We start from the raw sequence: 14,594 nt of genomic DNA, 5'->3' as shown, positions 1-14,594 counted from the left end.
GGCACCCCCCCACCCCCCCGTGCATCTCCTCGTGGGCACCCCTGCCTGCAGAAGGCTGGCAGGGAGGTTTTACACGGAGGCTGTAACTTTCTACGGGCAACACCTCCCTAAGGATTAGGAATTACGTCACTGGAATTAACACCCCGAAAGAAGATGTAGGAAGCTGCCTGGTCCCCTCCAACCTTAACCATCTACAACTTCTGTGACACCGGGCACCCTCCCATGGCCTGCCTCCTGACCCCCGCCTTCCCATGAGGCCTTGGCTTCCCTACCTTGTCATGGTTGTAGCCCGCCAACAGGAGCAGCAGCGTCAGAGGCAGGGCAATATAGGACCCCTGTGCAATGTCTTGCTCAGGTAGCTTCCTCTGCAACAAGACAGCCGTGACTCCTCCTACGTTCTCATCAACCACTGTCCTCCAGAGCTTCAACCCACTCAGCCACCCACATAGGCACCCAAGGTTACCCAGAATCCCTTGATATCCAAAAAGACATGAACTGGTGTACAGGTGTGAATCACCTGAGTCCTCCTAACCCCTGAGACTCAGATCTGGAATTCAGGTACAAGGAGACTCCAGTGGCTTAGAATTCTCCCCTACTATCACAAATAAACTCACTCTGGCTGAGGATGACCTTGAACCCTACCTCCTGAGTGCTGAGATGTCTGGCTGATGTGTGCTGGGGATGCAGCTCAGAGCTCTGTGCTAGACAAGGGCTCTACCACAGAGCTCCATCCCTGGCTCTGCACATCCTCGACTCAGCAACTCCTCTATCAGTTCCAAAGACAAGACTGACAAACACTCAGAAGCTCAAATGCCAGAGCTGAAAGCCAGCAGCGAGCTGCATGTTTGCCACCTGGGAATGAGCTGGATACAGCGTGCGATGGGGTTATGAACACCGCCTTCCCCAAATTCCTCTGTTGAGACCTTTCATATTTGAAACCCAGATGACATACTGACAGAAGGGTCTGGGGACACCACTTTTAGAGGGGATTAAGCAATGAGAGAAGATCCTTTGTGAATGAGGTCAGTGCCCTTTTAAGTCAGGCTGAGAGGAACTGGTTCAGCCACCTGTGGTTCGAGGCACAGCTATGGGCGCCATTGATGGAGCAGAGTGGAGCTGAGCACTCACTCACTGTATCTGCCAGTGAGATCGCCAATCCCAGGTGCTAGAACCATGAGGAGCAGCTGCTGCTTGTAAGGAACCTGCTCTAAAGTGGATTTCTTAGCAGCCTGAACAGACTGAGACACATGGTGTCTCCATATGAGAACAGTACAGCTACATACAGAGTCTAGTGCTCCACGGACATCTCAAAGAAACGTATATTAAATTCTTACTTGTCCCAGAAGCAATGAGCATTTTGTGTGTGTGTATGTGTGTGTGTGTGTGTGTGTGTGTGTGTGTGTGTGTGTGTGTGTGTGCGCGCGCATGCGCATGTGTGTGTGTGAGCGTGCACATGTCTGCATGTGCCATGCATATGTGTGGTCAGAGGATAACTGGTAGGAGTTCCAGGTCTGAACTCAGGTCATCAGGTTTGGTAGTGAGTGCCCTTACAGGCTGACCAATCTCAATGGCACAGCTTCTCTTTTGTAAGGCAGTCTCTGGGGCTCTACTCTCAGCCCTGATCATGTTCAGAGTCCATGACCCTGGGGGATTCACTTAGACCTGGAACCTACCTCTTCCACCAGAGACGTCTCTGTTAAGTTAACAGTGGTTCCACCACACACAAGCTCCCAGAAGCAACTGAAATGATCTCCTGAATGTGGAACACACTGGCTTTTAATGGAAACAGTGACGGCCCACTACAGGGGCTGATGAATTGACCAGGTTCTTTACCCATGGTCATCTTGTCAACCTGCTTCCTGTTTTCCCTGGTAATGCACTGGTCAAATAATTCTGGCAGCACTGTACCCATGCCCGCTGACAGTTACACACTCCTGTGTCTTACGCATTGCCCATGAAGCTGAAGTTAGTGCTACACACTAGGGAGTCCTAATGAAGGAATGTAATGCCACAGGTCAAAGGGAAATGGTGTCCTTCCTCCTCACATCCCAAGCCAGTGACCTAAGTAATTCTGCTTGCTCATGACTAGTTGCCTGACAGCAAGCGTTAGTGCAGACCGGAAGCAAGGTGTCTGGGGAGATCCAAGATGGGAAAGTGATGTGGCAGGTGGTAGATGGCTGTGATCATGACCTCCATCTAAGAATTTGTTTTAACTTCCCACTCTTACTTACCGTGGGACTGAAAACCAGAGTGATGTGTTTGTGGTAGCCCACTGCAGTAAACGAGACTTGCGGCAGGACGTAGTCATACTGGGATCTGGGGAGTGTGGAGTCCAGCAGCACAACGTAGTTCTGTGGGTGTAGGACAGACAGCTCAGGCAAGGCAGGGGAGACATGGCAGCCATGCACAGCACTTCACATTTTGTGAAGAACCTCCCCGAGTCTGTGCATCCAACCCATGGTCACCAACTTTCAGGCTATAACAGACACGGCCTACGTCTTCTGGGAAGACTGTCATGGCCGCGGTACTTCTTCATGAGCATATCAGGTCTGGGTGTTTACAGTCCTTAAGGACCAGCTTCGAGAAACATACAAGTGCTTACAAGGGGGTTCTGACGCAAAATGGTGTGATGGGCTGTGGGAGCTGGCACTAATGGAAAATGAGGCTGACTTGATTGGCTCTTAAGCTGGAAAGTTCTAGAAAACTTGCATACACACACACAAGTGTAGACACATGCACGTACATATAAGCATATACATACACAAACACATACACAGGCATACATATACACAGGCACACACATTAAACACAAACATACACTACACAAACACACACACACACACAGACAAAGGCATACACACATGCACACATGTGTGCACATATACAAAGACACACATACACTACATACACACACAGACACAGGCACACATACACACCACTCACATACATACAAACACATGCACATGCACATACACACAGCACATACATACACAAACACATACACAGGCACATATAAACACAGGCGCACACACACAAACAAAAACATACACTACACATAAGCATGCATGCACACACATATACACAGAGACACACAGACACACACACAAACCCATACATATATACACTACATACACACACAGGAAAGCGCGCACATGCACACACACACAAACATATACACGCACGCACACACATGCACACACACTGAAAAAGACCCAAAAGAAGCCAATCAACAGCCTCCTACTTCTTAGTTCTAGATGTGGCATTATGTCCGATGTTTCAATTTTTTTTCCCAAGCCTCCTGCTAAGCATATGTACTGCTTTTATAAACACACCCACAACACCCAGAGGAAGCTCCACTCCCAGGTGCTCTAACAAGCCTAGGATCACAGGATCCCAGAATCACAGGATCCCAGATACAACTTGACTCTGAGGAGTTCTGACACAACCAGGATCACAGGAAGGACAGGCTCCAGTCAGATTTAGCAAGGACAGGTAGCACTAGAGATAACCAGATGACAAGAGGCAAGCATAAGAAAATAAACAACACAAATCAAGGTTACTTGGCATTATCAGAAGCCAATTCCCCAACCATAGCAAGTCCTGGATACACCATCACATCAGTAAAGCAAGAGTCAGATCTAAAATCACGTCTCATGATGATGATAGAGAACTTTAGGAAAGACATAAATAGCATCCTCAAAGAAATACAGGAGAGCACAGGTAAACAGCTAAATAGGAAACACAAAAATCCATTAAAGAACTACAGGAAAACACAATCAGACAAGTGAAGGAAATGAACAAAACCATCCAGAATCTAAAAATGGAAACAGAAACAATAAAGAAATCACAAAGGGAGACAACCCTGGAGAAAGAAAACCTAGGAAAGAAATCAGGAGTCATAGATGCAAGCATCACCAGCAGAATACAAGAGATAGAAGAGAGAATCTCAGGGGCAGAAAACACCATAGAAAACATCGACACAACAGTCAAAGAAAATGCAAAAAGCAAAAAGCTCCTAACCCCGAATATCCAGGAAATCCAGGACGCAATGAGAAGACCAAACCTAAGGACAATAGGTATAGAAGAGAGTGAAGACTCCCAATGTAATAGGCCAGTGAATATCTTCAACAAACTTATAGAAGAAAACTTCCCTAACCTAAAGAAAGAGAACATACAAGAACATACATGAACATACAAGAAGCCTACAGAACTCCAAATAGACTGGACCAGAAAAGAAATTCCTCCCAACACATAATAATAAAAGCACCAAATGCACTAAACAAAAAAAGAATTTTTAAAGCAGTAAAGGAAAAAGGTCAAGTAACATAAAGGCAGGCCTATCAGAATTACACCAGACTTCTCACCAAAGACTATGAAAGCTAGAAGATTCTGGGCAGATGTCATACAGACCCTACGAGAACACAAATGCCAGCCCAGGCTACTATACCCAGCAAAACTCTCCATTACCATAGATGGAGAAAACAAGATATTCCATGACAAAACAAAATTTATACAATATCTTTCCACAAATCCAGCCCTACAAAAGATAATAGATGAAAAACACCAACATAAGGAGCAAAACTATACCCTAGAAGAAGCAAGAAAGTAATCTTTCAACAAATCCACACAAACCTAATTCTACTTCTTACAACAAAAACAACAGAAAGTAACAATTACTTTTTCTTAATATCTTAATATGAAAATTAATATTACCAACATATCCTAATCGATTGAAATCCAAAAATATGAAGAATTAGAAATTTGTTGTCTGTCATCCAATGGTCTCTCTAATTTGATAATTGGAGAAATAGGTCCAACATTGTACAATTCATATACACTTTCAGTTTGTTTGTACGTGACAGTGTATTGCTGTGTACCACATAACAGTCTTGAAATCATGCTTCTCCTATCTCAGCCTCTCTATTAGTAGTATTGTTTATTTCATGTTTTTACACTATACTATGGTTTTCAGAACAGCTTACATATTTCAAAAGTATTTATACAACCAAAAGAAAGGTAGACAACTTGGGAGGTGGCTTGTTTGAAAACAACAAAGAGTGAGACTGAATGATGTTTGTAACTTGATGTTTGTAACTCTTGTATCAAGTTTGAAGAAGAGGATTTTATAACTTACTCTTTCTCTGAGATAAATGCTTTTCAAAATCATCACAGCCAATGAACCATATTCTTACCCTCACCTAATGTCTGTGCCACCCTCCAAGCAGAACTATTAGAACTGTTTATTGAAACTGTTAGTGAATGATTTTATAGATAGACTATCTTAATACATTCACCATTTCTTAAATGAATGTAACCTGTTCTCTGTGGGCTGAGAATAAAGTCACTCACTCAAGTCAAAGAGCTTTGACCATAGCAGGAAGTCTGTATTCAAAAATTGTGCCTATAATTCATTCCTTGGCGCAGCAGAACTGTCAACTCTCAGTTTAGCTACGATGGAGGTAAAATCCTTTGGTCACTGAAGCACAGCCTTATTACAATGAAATCCAATGTCTAAAAATTGTTCTTATTTTGGGCTTGTACCACAGCAAGAGCCAAGATTTTAAGCTCTACTAAATATAAAACAAACAAACAAAAAGACTATATATTTATGTTCATTTAAGAAAATACTAGTAGTGATTTATTATTTTAAAAATATACAGTTAATATGTTTGGAGTTATTTAAAATTTATATTGAGAAAAATGTATGTATTTTCAGTATTGCTGTAGACAAGCATCTACATAAGACTGTTAAATTGATTGTTGTTTTATATCAAACAACTTTTATAATACTCATTTTTATTGTTATAATATTTTATAAATTTTAAGGAATATGACCAAAAAAGATATTGTATGTATTGAAGGGAGGACTCTGGGAAGAGTTGGGGTACAAAAGGGAAACAAGAATGTGATTTAATTCTATTTACTTAAAATATGTTTTTAAATGTTAACAAATTCAGATAAATTGAAATCATGTACCTTTTCTCATCATAATGCAATAAAACTTAAATCAATAACAAAAAAAAAGTCTATTTTGGAGGCCAGCGAGATAGCTCAGCATATATATCAAAGCTTATTGTTTAAGTCTAGCTACTTGAGATTGAGTCGGAGAAGAGACATAACTCCATAAGGTTGTCCTGTGATCTCCATCCACATGCTGTGGAACATACACCCACATTCACAATTTCTACACACAGTTGCACAGCAATTTCCTCAGAGATGAAAATTTAAAAATCTCATCTTTGAGGAAACCCAGGAGTCAGGAAGTTATAAAAGACACCCCTCAAATCCAGGAAGTAAACAACTTAGAAGCCTCAAGGAGTCCCTGAAACTGAGCAGATGCACGAGGCCTCTCCCTCCTCAAGGTTACAGAAGTACTTATTTTCAGTAACTCTGCTTTGCTTCCAACAGCTTTTGTTTTAAAACTAAGATCATCCTTGAGAACATGTGGACCACATTAATATTTAATCATTTATTTTTCTTGCACTCTCTGATTGTTACATAAATAAATAGTTTATAATTTTTTCTGGCCCAAACTTGCTTCTATGTAGAAAATTGAACTGTAAGAACAACTTAGTGTTCTAGAGACATAATAAATTCATACTATACAATAATAAATAAATAAATAAATAAACTAAGAAGTGAGAGTCATTCACAAAGCTGGTGTGTCCCCAGCCTGGCTTACCTCACCATCTCGGAGCAGGGGTGGGAAGTGGAAGAAGAGCGACTGGCCCAGAGACACCGTCTGGATGGGGTTGTCCAGACTTTCGCTTTTGTACAGCTTCACCTGCACAGAAAGGAGAGAGCGCAGCTTAAGATCCTGAGCTGACTTTACTTCATTGCACATGGGGCAGGCCTTTCGAGGTCAGAATGTGAGGATATAACTGATGAGAAAGCAGCAGTTCCCCTTCCAGCAGGCATCAGGATACAGTCCTCAGCCCCAAGACTCCAGGGTGAGCAAGGCCAACATTCAGTAATGCCTTGGTGGCAAAGAGGAAAGAGAAAAGCCTCCGTGTGCCACGCGTGCACTTTCTAAACGATGTCACTCGTCCTCAAGACAACACACTATGCCTCCGCAGAGCCCCAGAGAGCTGAACACACCTGGGGCTACACAGACTCATCCTGAGGCAGCGTCACCTCACCCAGCTTGTGTTAGGTCACCCATGTGACCTCATTCACTGGGACCTGAACTACAAGTGTGCGCCGTCTTGGCCTTTGGATCTGCAGCAGCTTCCTACAAGCTCTGGCTCTGCATTCGTCTCCAGGAATAGTGGCCACCCTCTCTCCCTTCACCAGGGCGCAGGAGGGAGCCACAGTCCCAGGCCAAGGCAGAGGTCACGAGGGCCAGACCATGTCTGTGCTGTTTGGCCATATACAGCTTTGCAGATAAATTTTAATTCACTGGCTACCTGGAAAGGGAGGTGATTTCAGCTGACCCTGATTTCTAGCTTTTATAGAAAATTCAAGTGATCTGAACCCTGAGCCAAAATTCTAGCCCAGCACCAACCAGGTAAAACCAGGCTGCGGTACCATCCTCACTCCCATACTTCCCCCACCATGGGAGTGTGGCTACTCAGCCCACACTCACCTTCACAGCACTCTGACACTATCCATCCAACCCAACACAGATGCCATCCAGGTCCCGACTAGGCATACTGAGAGCAAGTCAGAGGCCACGCACATTCTCACTGGGCTAACTTCCACTGTGTTCTAAGCATACTGCCCAGACCCAGGACAAACCATTAACCTCTCCCAGAGGTCACAAGCCTTTTTATAAAAGCTCTACATTTTCTGTGGAATTTGTCAGAGCTGGTAGAAAGGCTAAGGTCACCGTGTCCAAGGTTCTGGTGTTAAAAGAGAGAACAGAGGGATCAGAGTGTGATATGTGGCCAAGACAGCCAGGGGAGCAGCTCCCAGACCGCCTGGCTCAGGCCATGCTCAGCACCCAAACTAGGAGAATGAACTGCACAGGGTGTACTGTGCCCTGCAGTGGGCACTCCACTGTGCTGAGCCTTCATGGGGCTGGCTCTACTGCAGTCTGACAGACTGAGGGCTGACAACTTGAACACCCCAAACCAGACTCTCTCCCATCACTTGATAATCAGCTCCCAAGCCAGGTGTGACCTGCAGCAGGCAGCTGTCTGGCCAGCTCCCCATGGAGCAAGCTAAAGCCAGAGCTGGATGGGACAAGCATCTCTCCCACTGACTCTTGAGTCTTTTTCAGGACTCTTACCCACAAGGTAGACAGGTACTCGGAGGAAGTGATCACATTTCCACTCAGGTCAAACTGGTTGATCTGCCGGAAAACTATGATGTTTACGTCGTCCACGTCATTGTTCCCAACCTGAAGAGAGAAAGGGGGGCACACTGAGCAGAGTGCAGGACCGGCTTCCAAATGGGTCTATCTCAGGCACACACGGCAAGCAACGGGCTAACAGCCCACAGACACAGCATTACGTGAGGGTATTTATTTTCTAAGTTTTCACTGCCTGCCAACATATTTTAAAAGCTCGTCTGGCAGCCCCAGGAAGGGTCGAGCCCTGGCTGTCTGTGCCCACACCCCGTGGGGACACCAGAGGCTCACTGCTCTTTCAGACCTGCTTGACTACAGTCTACACTGTTGCCCAAGAGCCTGCCCCGAGCATGAAAAGGAAAATCAGGAAAGCTCTCTGGTGTGAGCAGCGGCCCAGCATTTAAAATGGCAGAGGCCATCAATGCAGCTTCAGGTCAGCAAGTCGACAGGGCCCACCGCCCTGCTCCAAATGTCCTGCTCTTTAGGCCTTGACAGGCAGTTCTGCACCCTGAAACCCTCCAGGCTAGCAGGAAAGGAGAACACCACTTTAATAGTGTCCGAGCCACTTCCTGTGGAATGCATGAGCCCAAAGCCCATCGGCGAGAGGCTACAGGCCCTAGAGGGTAACTCTCTGAAATATGTATGTTTAGATACCCACAGGTCTGTGCTACTCAGCTTATCTTTGCAGTGGACAATGGTCAGTGCAGAGACTCACAGTCGTCCAGTTGCTAAGAACAGTGACTATGAGCGCTCGTGTCTAAATGGGACATCTGCATCAAGCCACCACCTCAAAGACCCAGGGGACATTGGAAAGAAGGTAAGAGGGTGGTAGGGGAACTTATGAAAGCCACCTTCTGGACACTCGATGGCCAGTGCCCTCATGAACTCACAGAAGCTGCAGTTACCACAACATGACAAGCCAGTCAAAGTCGTTGCATAGATGGGGGGCCAAGACCTAGCAGGAGCTACTGGCAGTTGACAGCTTCTGGGGGAGGGAGAGTCATTTTCCTTTGAGGGTGTGGCCAATGACAGGAAACCCATGCTCCAGCAGATGGCCACACCCCCATGCGTGTATGGACAGCGCTCAGTGGGTCATTGAAATAAGAGGAAGACGTGAATTTGGGAGGGATGTCAAGGAAGATTTGGAGGGAGTTAGAAAGGGAGGACGGGGGTGTGATTAAAATACATTATATATGTGTGAAATTCTCAAAGAATAAATAAAAAATATTAAATAATTGGATTTTTGTCTTTCAAGGCAGGGTTTCTCTGTGTAGCCCTGGCTGTTCTAGAACTGGTTTTGTAGCCCAGGATGGCTTTGAACTCAGAGATCCACCTACTTCTCTCTCCTGAGTGCTAGTATTCAAAACATGCACTACTATGGCCCAGCTAAATAATTAGTTTTTTTTTTTTTTTTTTTTTTTGAAAGAACCTCTCCTAAGGGTTGTGGAGATGGCTTAGTGGATAAAACACTTGCTACACAAGTGTCAAGGCTAAAGTTCAGATCCCCAGAGCCCATATAAAAGACAGGTGGGCAAGGTGGCCAGCCTATAATGCCAGCACTCAGGAAGTGTAGACAAGGGCTCCCCAGGGCAAGCTGGCTGGCCGAACTAGCTGAATCTGTGAGTTCCAGGTTCTGCGAGAGACCGTACCTCAGTGAGTAAGAGCAATCAAGGAAGATGCCTGGCATCGACCTGTAGCTTCCACACACGTCTTCACAAGTGTACACACCCACACACATAGACATTACCACACATGTACACAAAAAAAGACCAGACCAAGATAAAGCCCCTCTTCAGACGCCACTCACAAGGATGCCGAGTTAGGACTTACAGCCCTATCCCCGAGAGCACTAAGGGGAAGCCACAGCCCTGCCATGGCAAGAGTGACACTTACTCACCTCAATCACCCGATGGTGGGGCAGCGCCCGCTCGATGTGGTCATTGCCTTCTGCCTTCAGCTGTACGTGGTACATGCACCCTGGCTACGAAGATACCCGTTGTTACGTCTCTATAAAGTCTGTCACACGTGACCTGAGAGTGACTTTGCTACAAGTGGTCACCACACAGGATATCTGTGAACCCCCATTTCCCAGTCTGCACTGTCCACTTTCCAATGAGACCCTTTGAGAAGTGCATGTGTGACAAGATGTTGCCAGTGCTATAACCCGGCGCTATAACCCGTTCTACTGTAGTCCATGCTCATTTCCTGACTCATGGGTTAAATGTGGCTTGTTTCCTGATTACACCCATTTCCCTTATTCTTGTAGACTCTTCCCCCCTCTGCTCACCCAATCCTTGACCTGTACACATCCAGTTACAACTGGAACCACACTGATGATCCTTATAATGGACAGGATTTGAGGCTATTTTTCTTAAAAAAAAAAAAAAAAAGACTTCTTAAATGTCCTTATTTATGTCTTTGTTTTAATACTCAAATTTATAGGATTATTATTATGTTCACTAAAAGTCCTATTGAAACAGCTCTGGTTGGGCTGGTGAGATGGCTCAGCGGGTAAGAGCACTGACTTCCAAAAGTCCTGAGTTCAAATCCCAGCAACTACATGGTAGCTCACTACCACCCGTAATGAGATCTGACGCCCTATTCTGATTGCCTGAAGACAGCTACAGTGTATTTGTGTATAATAATAAATCAATCTTTGGGCCAGAGTGAGCAGGGACTGAGTGAGTGGGGCTGACCAGAGTGAGCAGAGGTCCTAAAACTTCAATTCCCAACAACCACATGAAGGCTCACAACCATCTGTACAGTTACAGTGTACTCACATACATAAAATAAATAAATTAAATCTTTTTTTTTAAAGTTAAAAAAAAAAAGAAACAGCTCTGGTATCAACTCCCAGCCGCCAACAGCACAGTTTGTGTGCACGACGTGCCCGTTAGTGAGATGGTGGCACTAATGTCACAGGAGTAACGGATCGATCGCCTTGTTATCTTCTTTAGTGTTGGATTTAGGGACTGCTCCACAGGATGGAACCCATTCCTGACACTGCTACAGCTGCTAAGAATGTAAGCACAGACAAGCCATGGGCCTGCAGGAAAGCCTACTGCAACCATTACTGTGATGCTGGATGAACATAGCAATACAATGGCATAGAAATCCACAACTGGATAACATGCAGAGAGTAAAAGACTTGGGGTGCTCATCCCTAATGGGGTGCCTGTTACCACACCCTTCACCTTATTGCCCAGGGGCCTGTGTAGAAAGGCTGTAAGAGCCAGAGGCTGATGACATACAACAGTGCAGACACACATATGAACTCAGAGAATGTGTCAGAGCACACAGACCTTCAGCTTAAGCCAGACAAAAACCTCAGCATGGAGAAGTGGGCACAAAGACCCACCCATACCCAAGAAGCTGTCTGGAATTGATGGTCTCTGGGATAGAGAAAAATCAGTTTTCTTCAATTAAGTGACACTGAGTACCACCGACCACTCTAGGGCAGTCCCTGCTCGGGAGCAGTCGGCCAACGAATCCCATGCTTTATTTCAGCTTTTCTGTCTTTGTGTTTGTTTGTTTGAAGAAAGAAAAGGAACAAAGCTGGGCAAGTAAGAAGGTGGAGAGAATCTGGGAGGAGCTGAAGAGGGGAAGGACTATCAAAATATAGTGTGTGGAATTCGCAAAGAATAAAACGCTATTAAAAATAAATAAAACACTGTGTAGCTGGTTAAAGGGGAGGCCACAATTAGACATGTGTGCCATTAGGCCTGGACATCCCAGTTACATAGTTATTTGCTCCTTGAGGGGAAGAGACTCAAGAGGGGAGATGATACTACTAACTCTGGAAACAGTGGCCACTGCCACCTGCCTCAGTGCTAGGGCCTGCAGGCTACATCTTCGAGGAACCAAGGATTTGCCTGCAGCCTTTGGCAGCTATGCTGGCTAGCTATGCCAGCTGACACACGCTAGAGTCATTTTGGAAGAGATTTGCCTGTGAGTCTGTGGGACATTTTCTTAATCAGTGACTAATATGGGAGAGCCCCACCCACTGTGGGTGGGGCCATCCCTGGACTGATGGTGCTGGGTTCTATAAGAGAGCAGGCTGAGCAAGCCAGTCAGCAGCACCCCTCCATGGCCTCTGCATGAGCTCCTGCTCTGTTTGAATTCATGCCCTGCTGTCCTTTGATGATGAGCAGTGACGTGAAATAAACCCTTTCCTCTCCCACCTGATTTTGGTCATGAAGCAGCCATGCCTTGTCAGAGATTTCTCTACAGGTGCCCTGGCCAGCTAAGTGAGACAAGCAAAGGCTGCCAGGGGTCACTAAAGTGGATCTGAGATCCTTAACCTACGAAGGCATCTCCAGCTGTGGTGAATATGCTTGGCCCAGAGAGTAGCATGACTAGGAGGTGTGGCCTTGTGGGAGGAAGTGTGTCACTGTGGGGGTGGGCTTTGAGACCTTCCTCCTAGCTGCCTGGGAGTCAGCCTTCTCCTCTAGTGCCATGTCTTTCTGAACGCTGCCATGCTCCTGCCTTGATGATAATGGACTGAACCTCTGAACCTGTAAGCCAGCCCCAATTAAATGCTGTCCTTTATAAGACTTGCCTTGGTCATGGTGTCTCTTCACAGCAATGGAAACCCTAACTAGACAGAAGTTGGTACCAGGGACTCTGGTATTGCTGTGATAGGCCTGACCAAGTTTTGGTTTGGAAGGATGTAGATCTGGGGACTTTGGCTTTAGCAGGCAGTGGAATGCTTTGAGTGGGGCCTAATGGGCCATCCTCGTAGGAAGATGGAAGATAGTGGTGCTGAGCGTGATTTGAACCATGGAAGCCTGCTGGTTCAAGAGATTTCAGCACTGGGCAAAGCTATGCCAATCCCCCTTTAGGGGCCTTATTTTCCCACAGAACAAAACAGACACGTTGTCTAAACACACACCCTGTCAGCAAAAATAGGGGCACGGGGATTCCAGAGTCCCCCCTCCAGCCCGTTGACCTAGGCTATCCCACAAGAACACCGCTGACAGCAAGAGGGAAATACCCAACGAAGCACACAGCCTCACCAGCAGTCCACGTAACCGGAACTTCCCCTCCTCATCTGTCACCGTGTCTTCTCCATAGATGCTGCAGTCCTTCTGCCCCACAGCCTCCACTGCGACTCCCTGCTCTGGCTCTCCATTTAAAGAAGACACCGTGCCGTAGCAGCTGGGGTGACAAGAGAAGAAATGGAATATAACACCTTCAGTCCTCTGACGCACAGGGCACTTGTTTACCAGCGGTTCCAGTGCAAATCTGCTCTGTAGGGATTCTTCCACCCCTGGTGATTTGAAACTATGAAGCACTGGATAATGTAAATAACTCATGAGGATTTTCATCCCACATAGTCAGTTGAAATGATCCCCTTTTCTAAACCTGACCTGATTATTCTTCATCCAAAGTGCTTTTATAAACCCACGTAAGCACGCATGTTTGTATGTCTGCCCATATGCACAGGGTTGGTGGCTACCACTCAACTGTCTCTGAGAGTACTCTGAAGAAATGGAAATTCTGGACCCCTCCTGGAAGGGGAGCTGGAGGTCGAGGAGGCAAGAATAGAAAGGCTGTCTGTCTGTCTGTCTGTCTGTCTGTCTGTCTGTCTGTCTATTTGGTGGGGTTTTGCTGGTTTTTTTGGTTCCATTTAATTTTGTTTTTTTTTTTTTCGAAACAGGATCTGTGTAGCCCTGGCCATCCTGGAACTCACTATGTAAATCCGGCCTGGCCTGGAACTCACAACCCTACCTGCGTGTGTTTTGGATTAACGGTGTGCACCACCACATACAGCCAGAAAGCTAACTTTCCATTATTGACCCTCTTTCAAATTCTGCAAGTTCTGCTCATTATTATGTTTCCTCCCCTTAAAAACATAATCATATTTCAAATACATTTAAACATGCATTTTTTTTTTTTTAAGCAAGGCACTAGGCTGCCACAGACAAGTTTTCAGAGAGTATGCTGTTGAGTGGGCAGCAGGTGACTGGAAGGAGGGCATGAAGTGGGGGACACAGTGGAAGGTGGGTAGTAGTCACCTACGTATCACAAGAAGAGCAGAGTCACCTTTCTGACCTCTACCTTACCTCAAAGTCCCCCCCCAGATTCAGTCAATGTGTAACCCTGGGAGGCATTTCTAGATCAGAGTCCCAGTGTGGCCAACCTGCGGGAGGGCCCACACCTGCAGCCTGGGAGAGGGCATGCACCTGCAGCCTGGGGGAGGGTACACACCTGCAGCCTGGGGGAGGGTACATACCTGCAGCCTGGGGGAGGGCACACAGCTGCAGCCTGGGGGAGGGCACACACCTGCAGCCTGGGGGAGGGC

The 14,594-nt window shown here is 46.0% G+C and overlaps 1 protein-coding gene across 2 annotated transcripts in view; it reads right to left on the bottom strand.

Moving 5' to 3' along the window:
* Positions 1-14,594, bottom strand: part of LOC116102241 (nodal modulator 1) — a 53,119-nt gene that overhangs the window by 1,192 nt on the left and 37,333 nt on the right. For both annotated transcript variants that reach the window (XM_031386696.1, XM_031386697.1), the window contains exons 25-30: positions 13,306-13,447; positions 10,188-10,271; positions 8,231-8,341; positions 6,683-6,784; positions 2,232-2,351; positions 273-365 (exon numbers count right to left, since the gene is read on the bottom strand). In XM_031386696.1, the coding sequence (XP_031242556.1) occupies positions 273-365; positions 2,232-2,351; positions 6,683-6,784; positions 8,231-8,341; positions 10,188-10,271; positions 13,306-13,447 (652 nt within the window). The remainder of the gene's footprint in view (positions 1-272; positions 366-2,231; positions 2,352-6,682; positions 6,785-8,230; positions 8,342-10,187; positions 10,272-13,305; positions 13,448-14,594) is intronic.

This window comes from Mastomys coucha, unplaced genomic scaffold (genome assembly GCF_008632895.1).
Source record: "Mastomys coucha isolate ucsf_1 unplaced genomic scaffold, UCSF_Mcou_1 pScaffold21, whole genome shotgun sequence".
Taxonomy (NCBI): Eukaryota; Metazoa; Chordata; class Mammalia; order Rodentia; family Muridae; genus Mastomys; species Mastomys coucha.
Note: the sequence above shows the minus strand (reverse complement) of the source record. Positions and strands in the feature narration are given on the sequence as shown.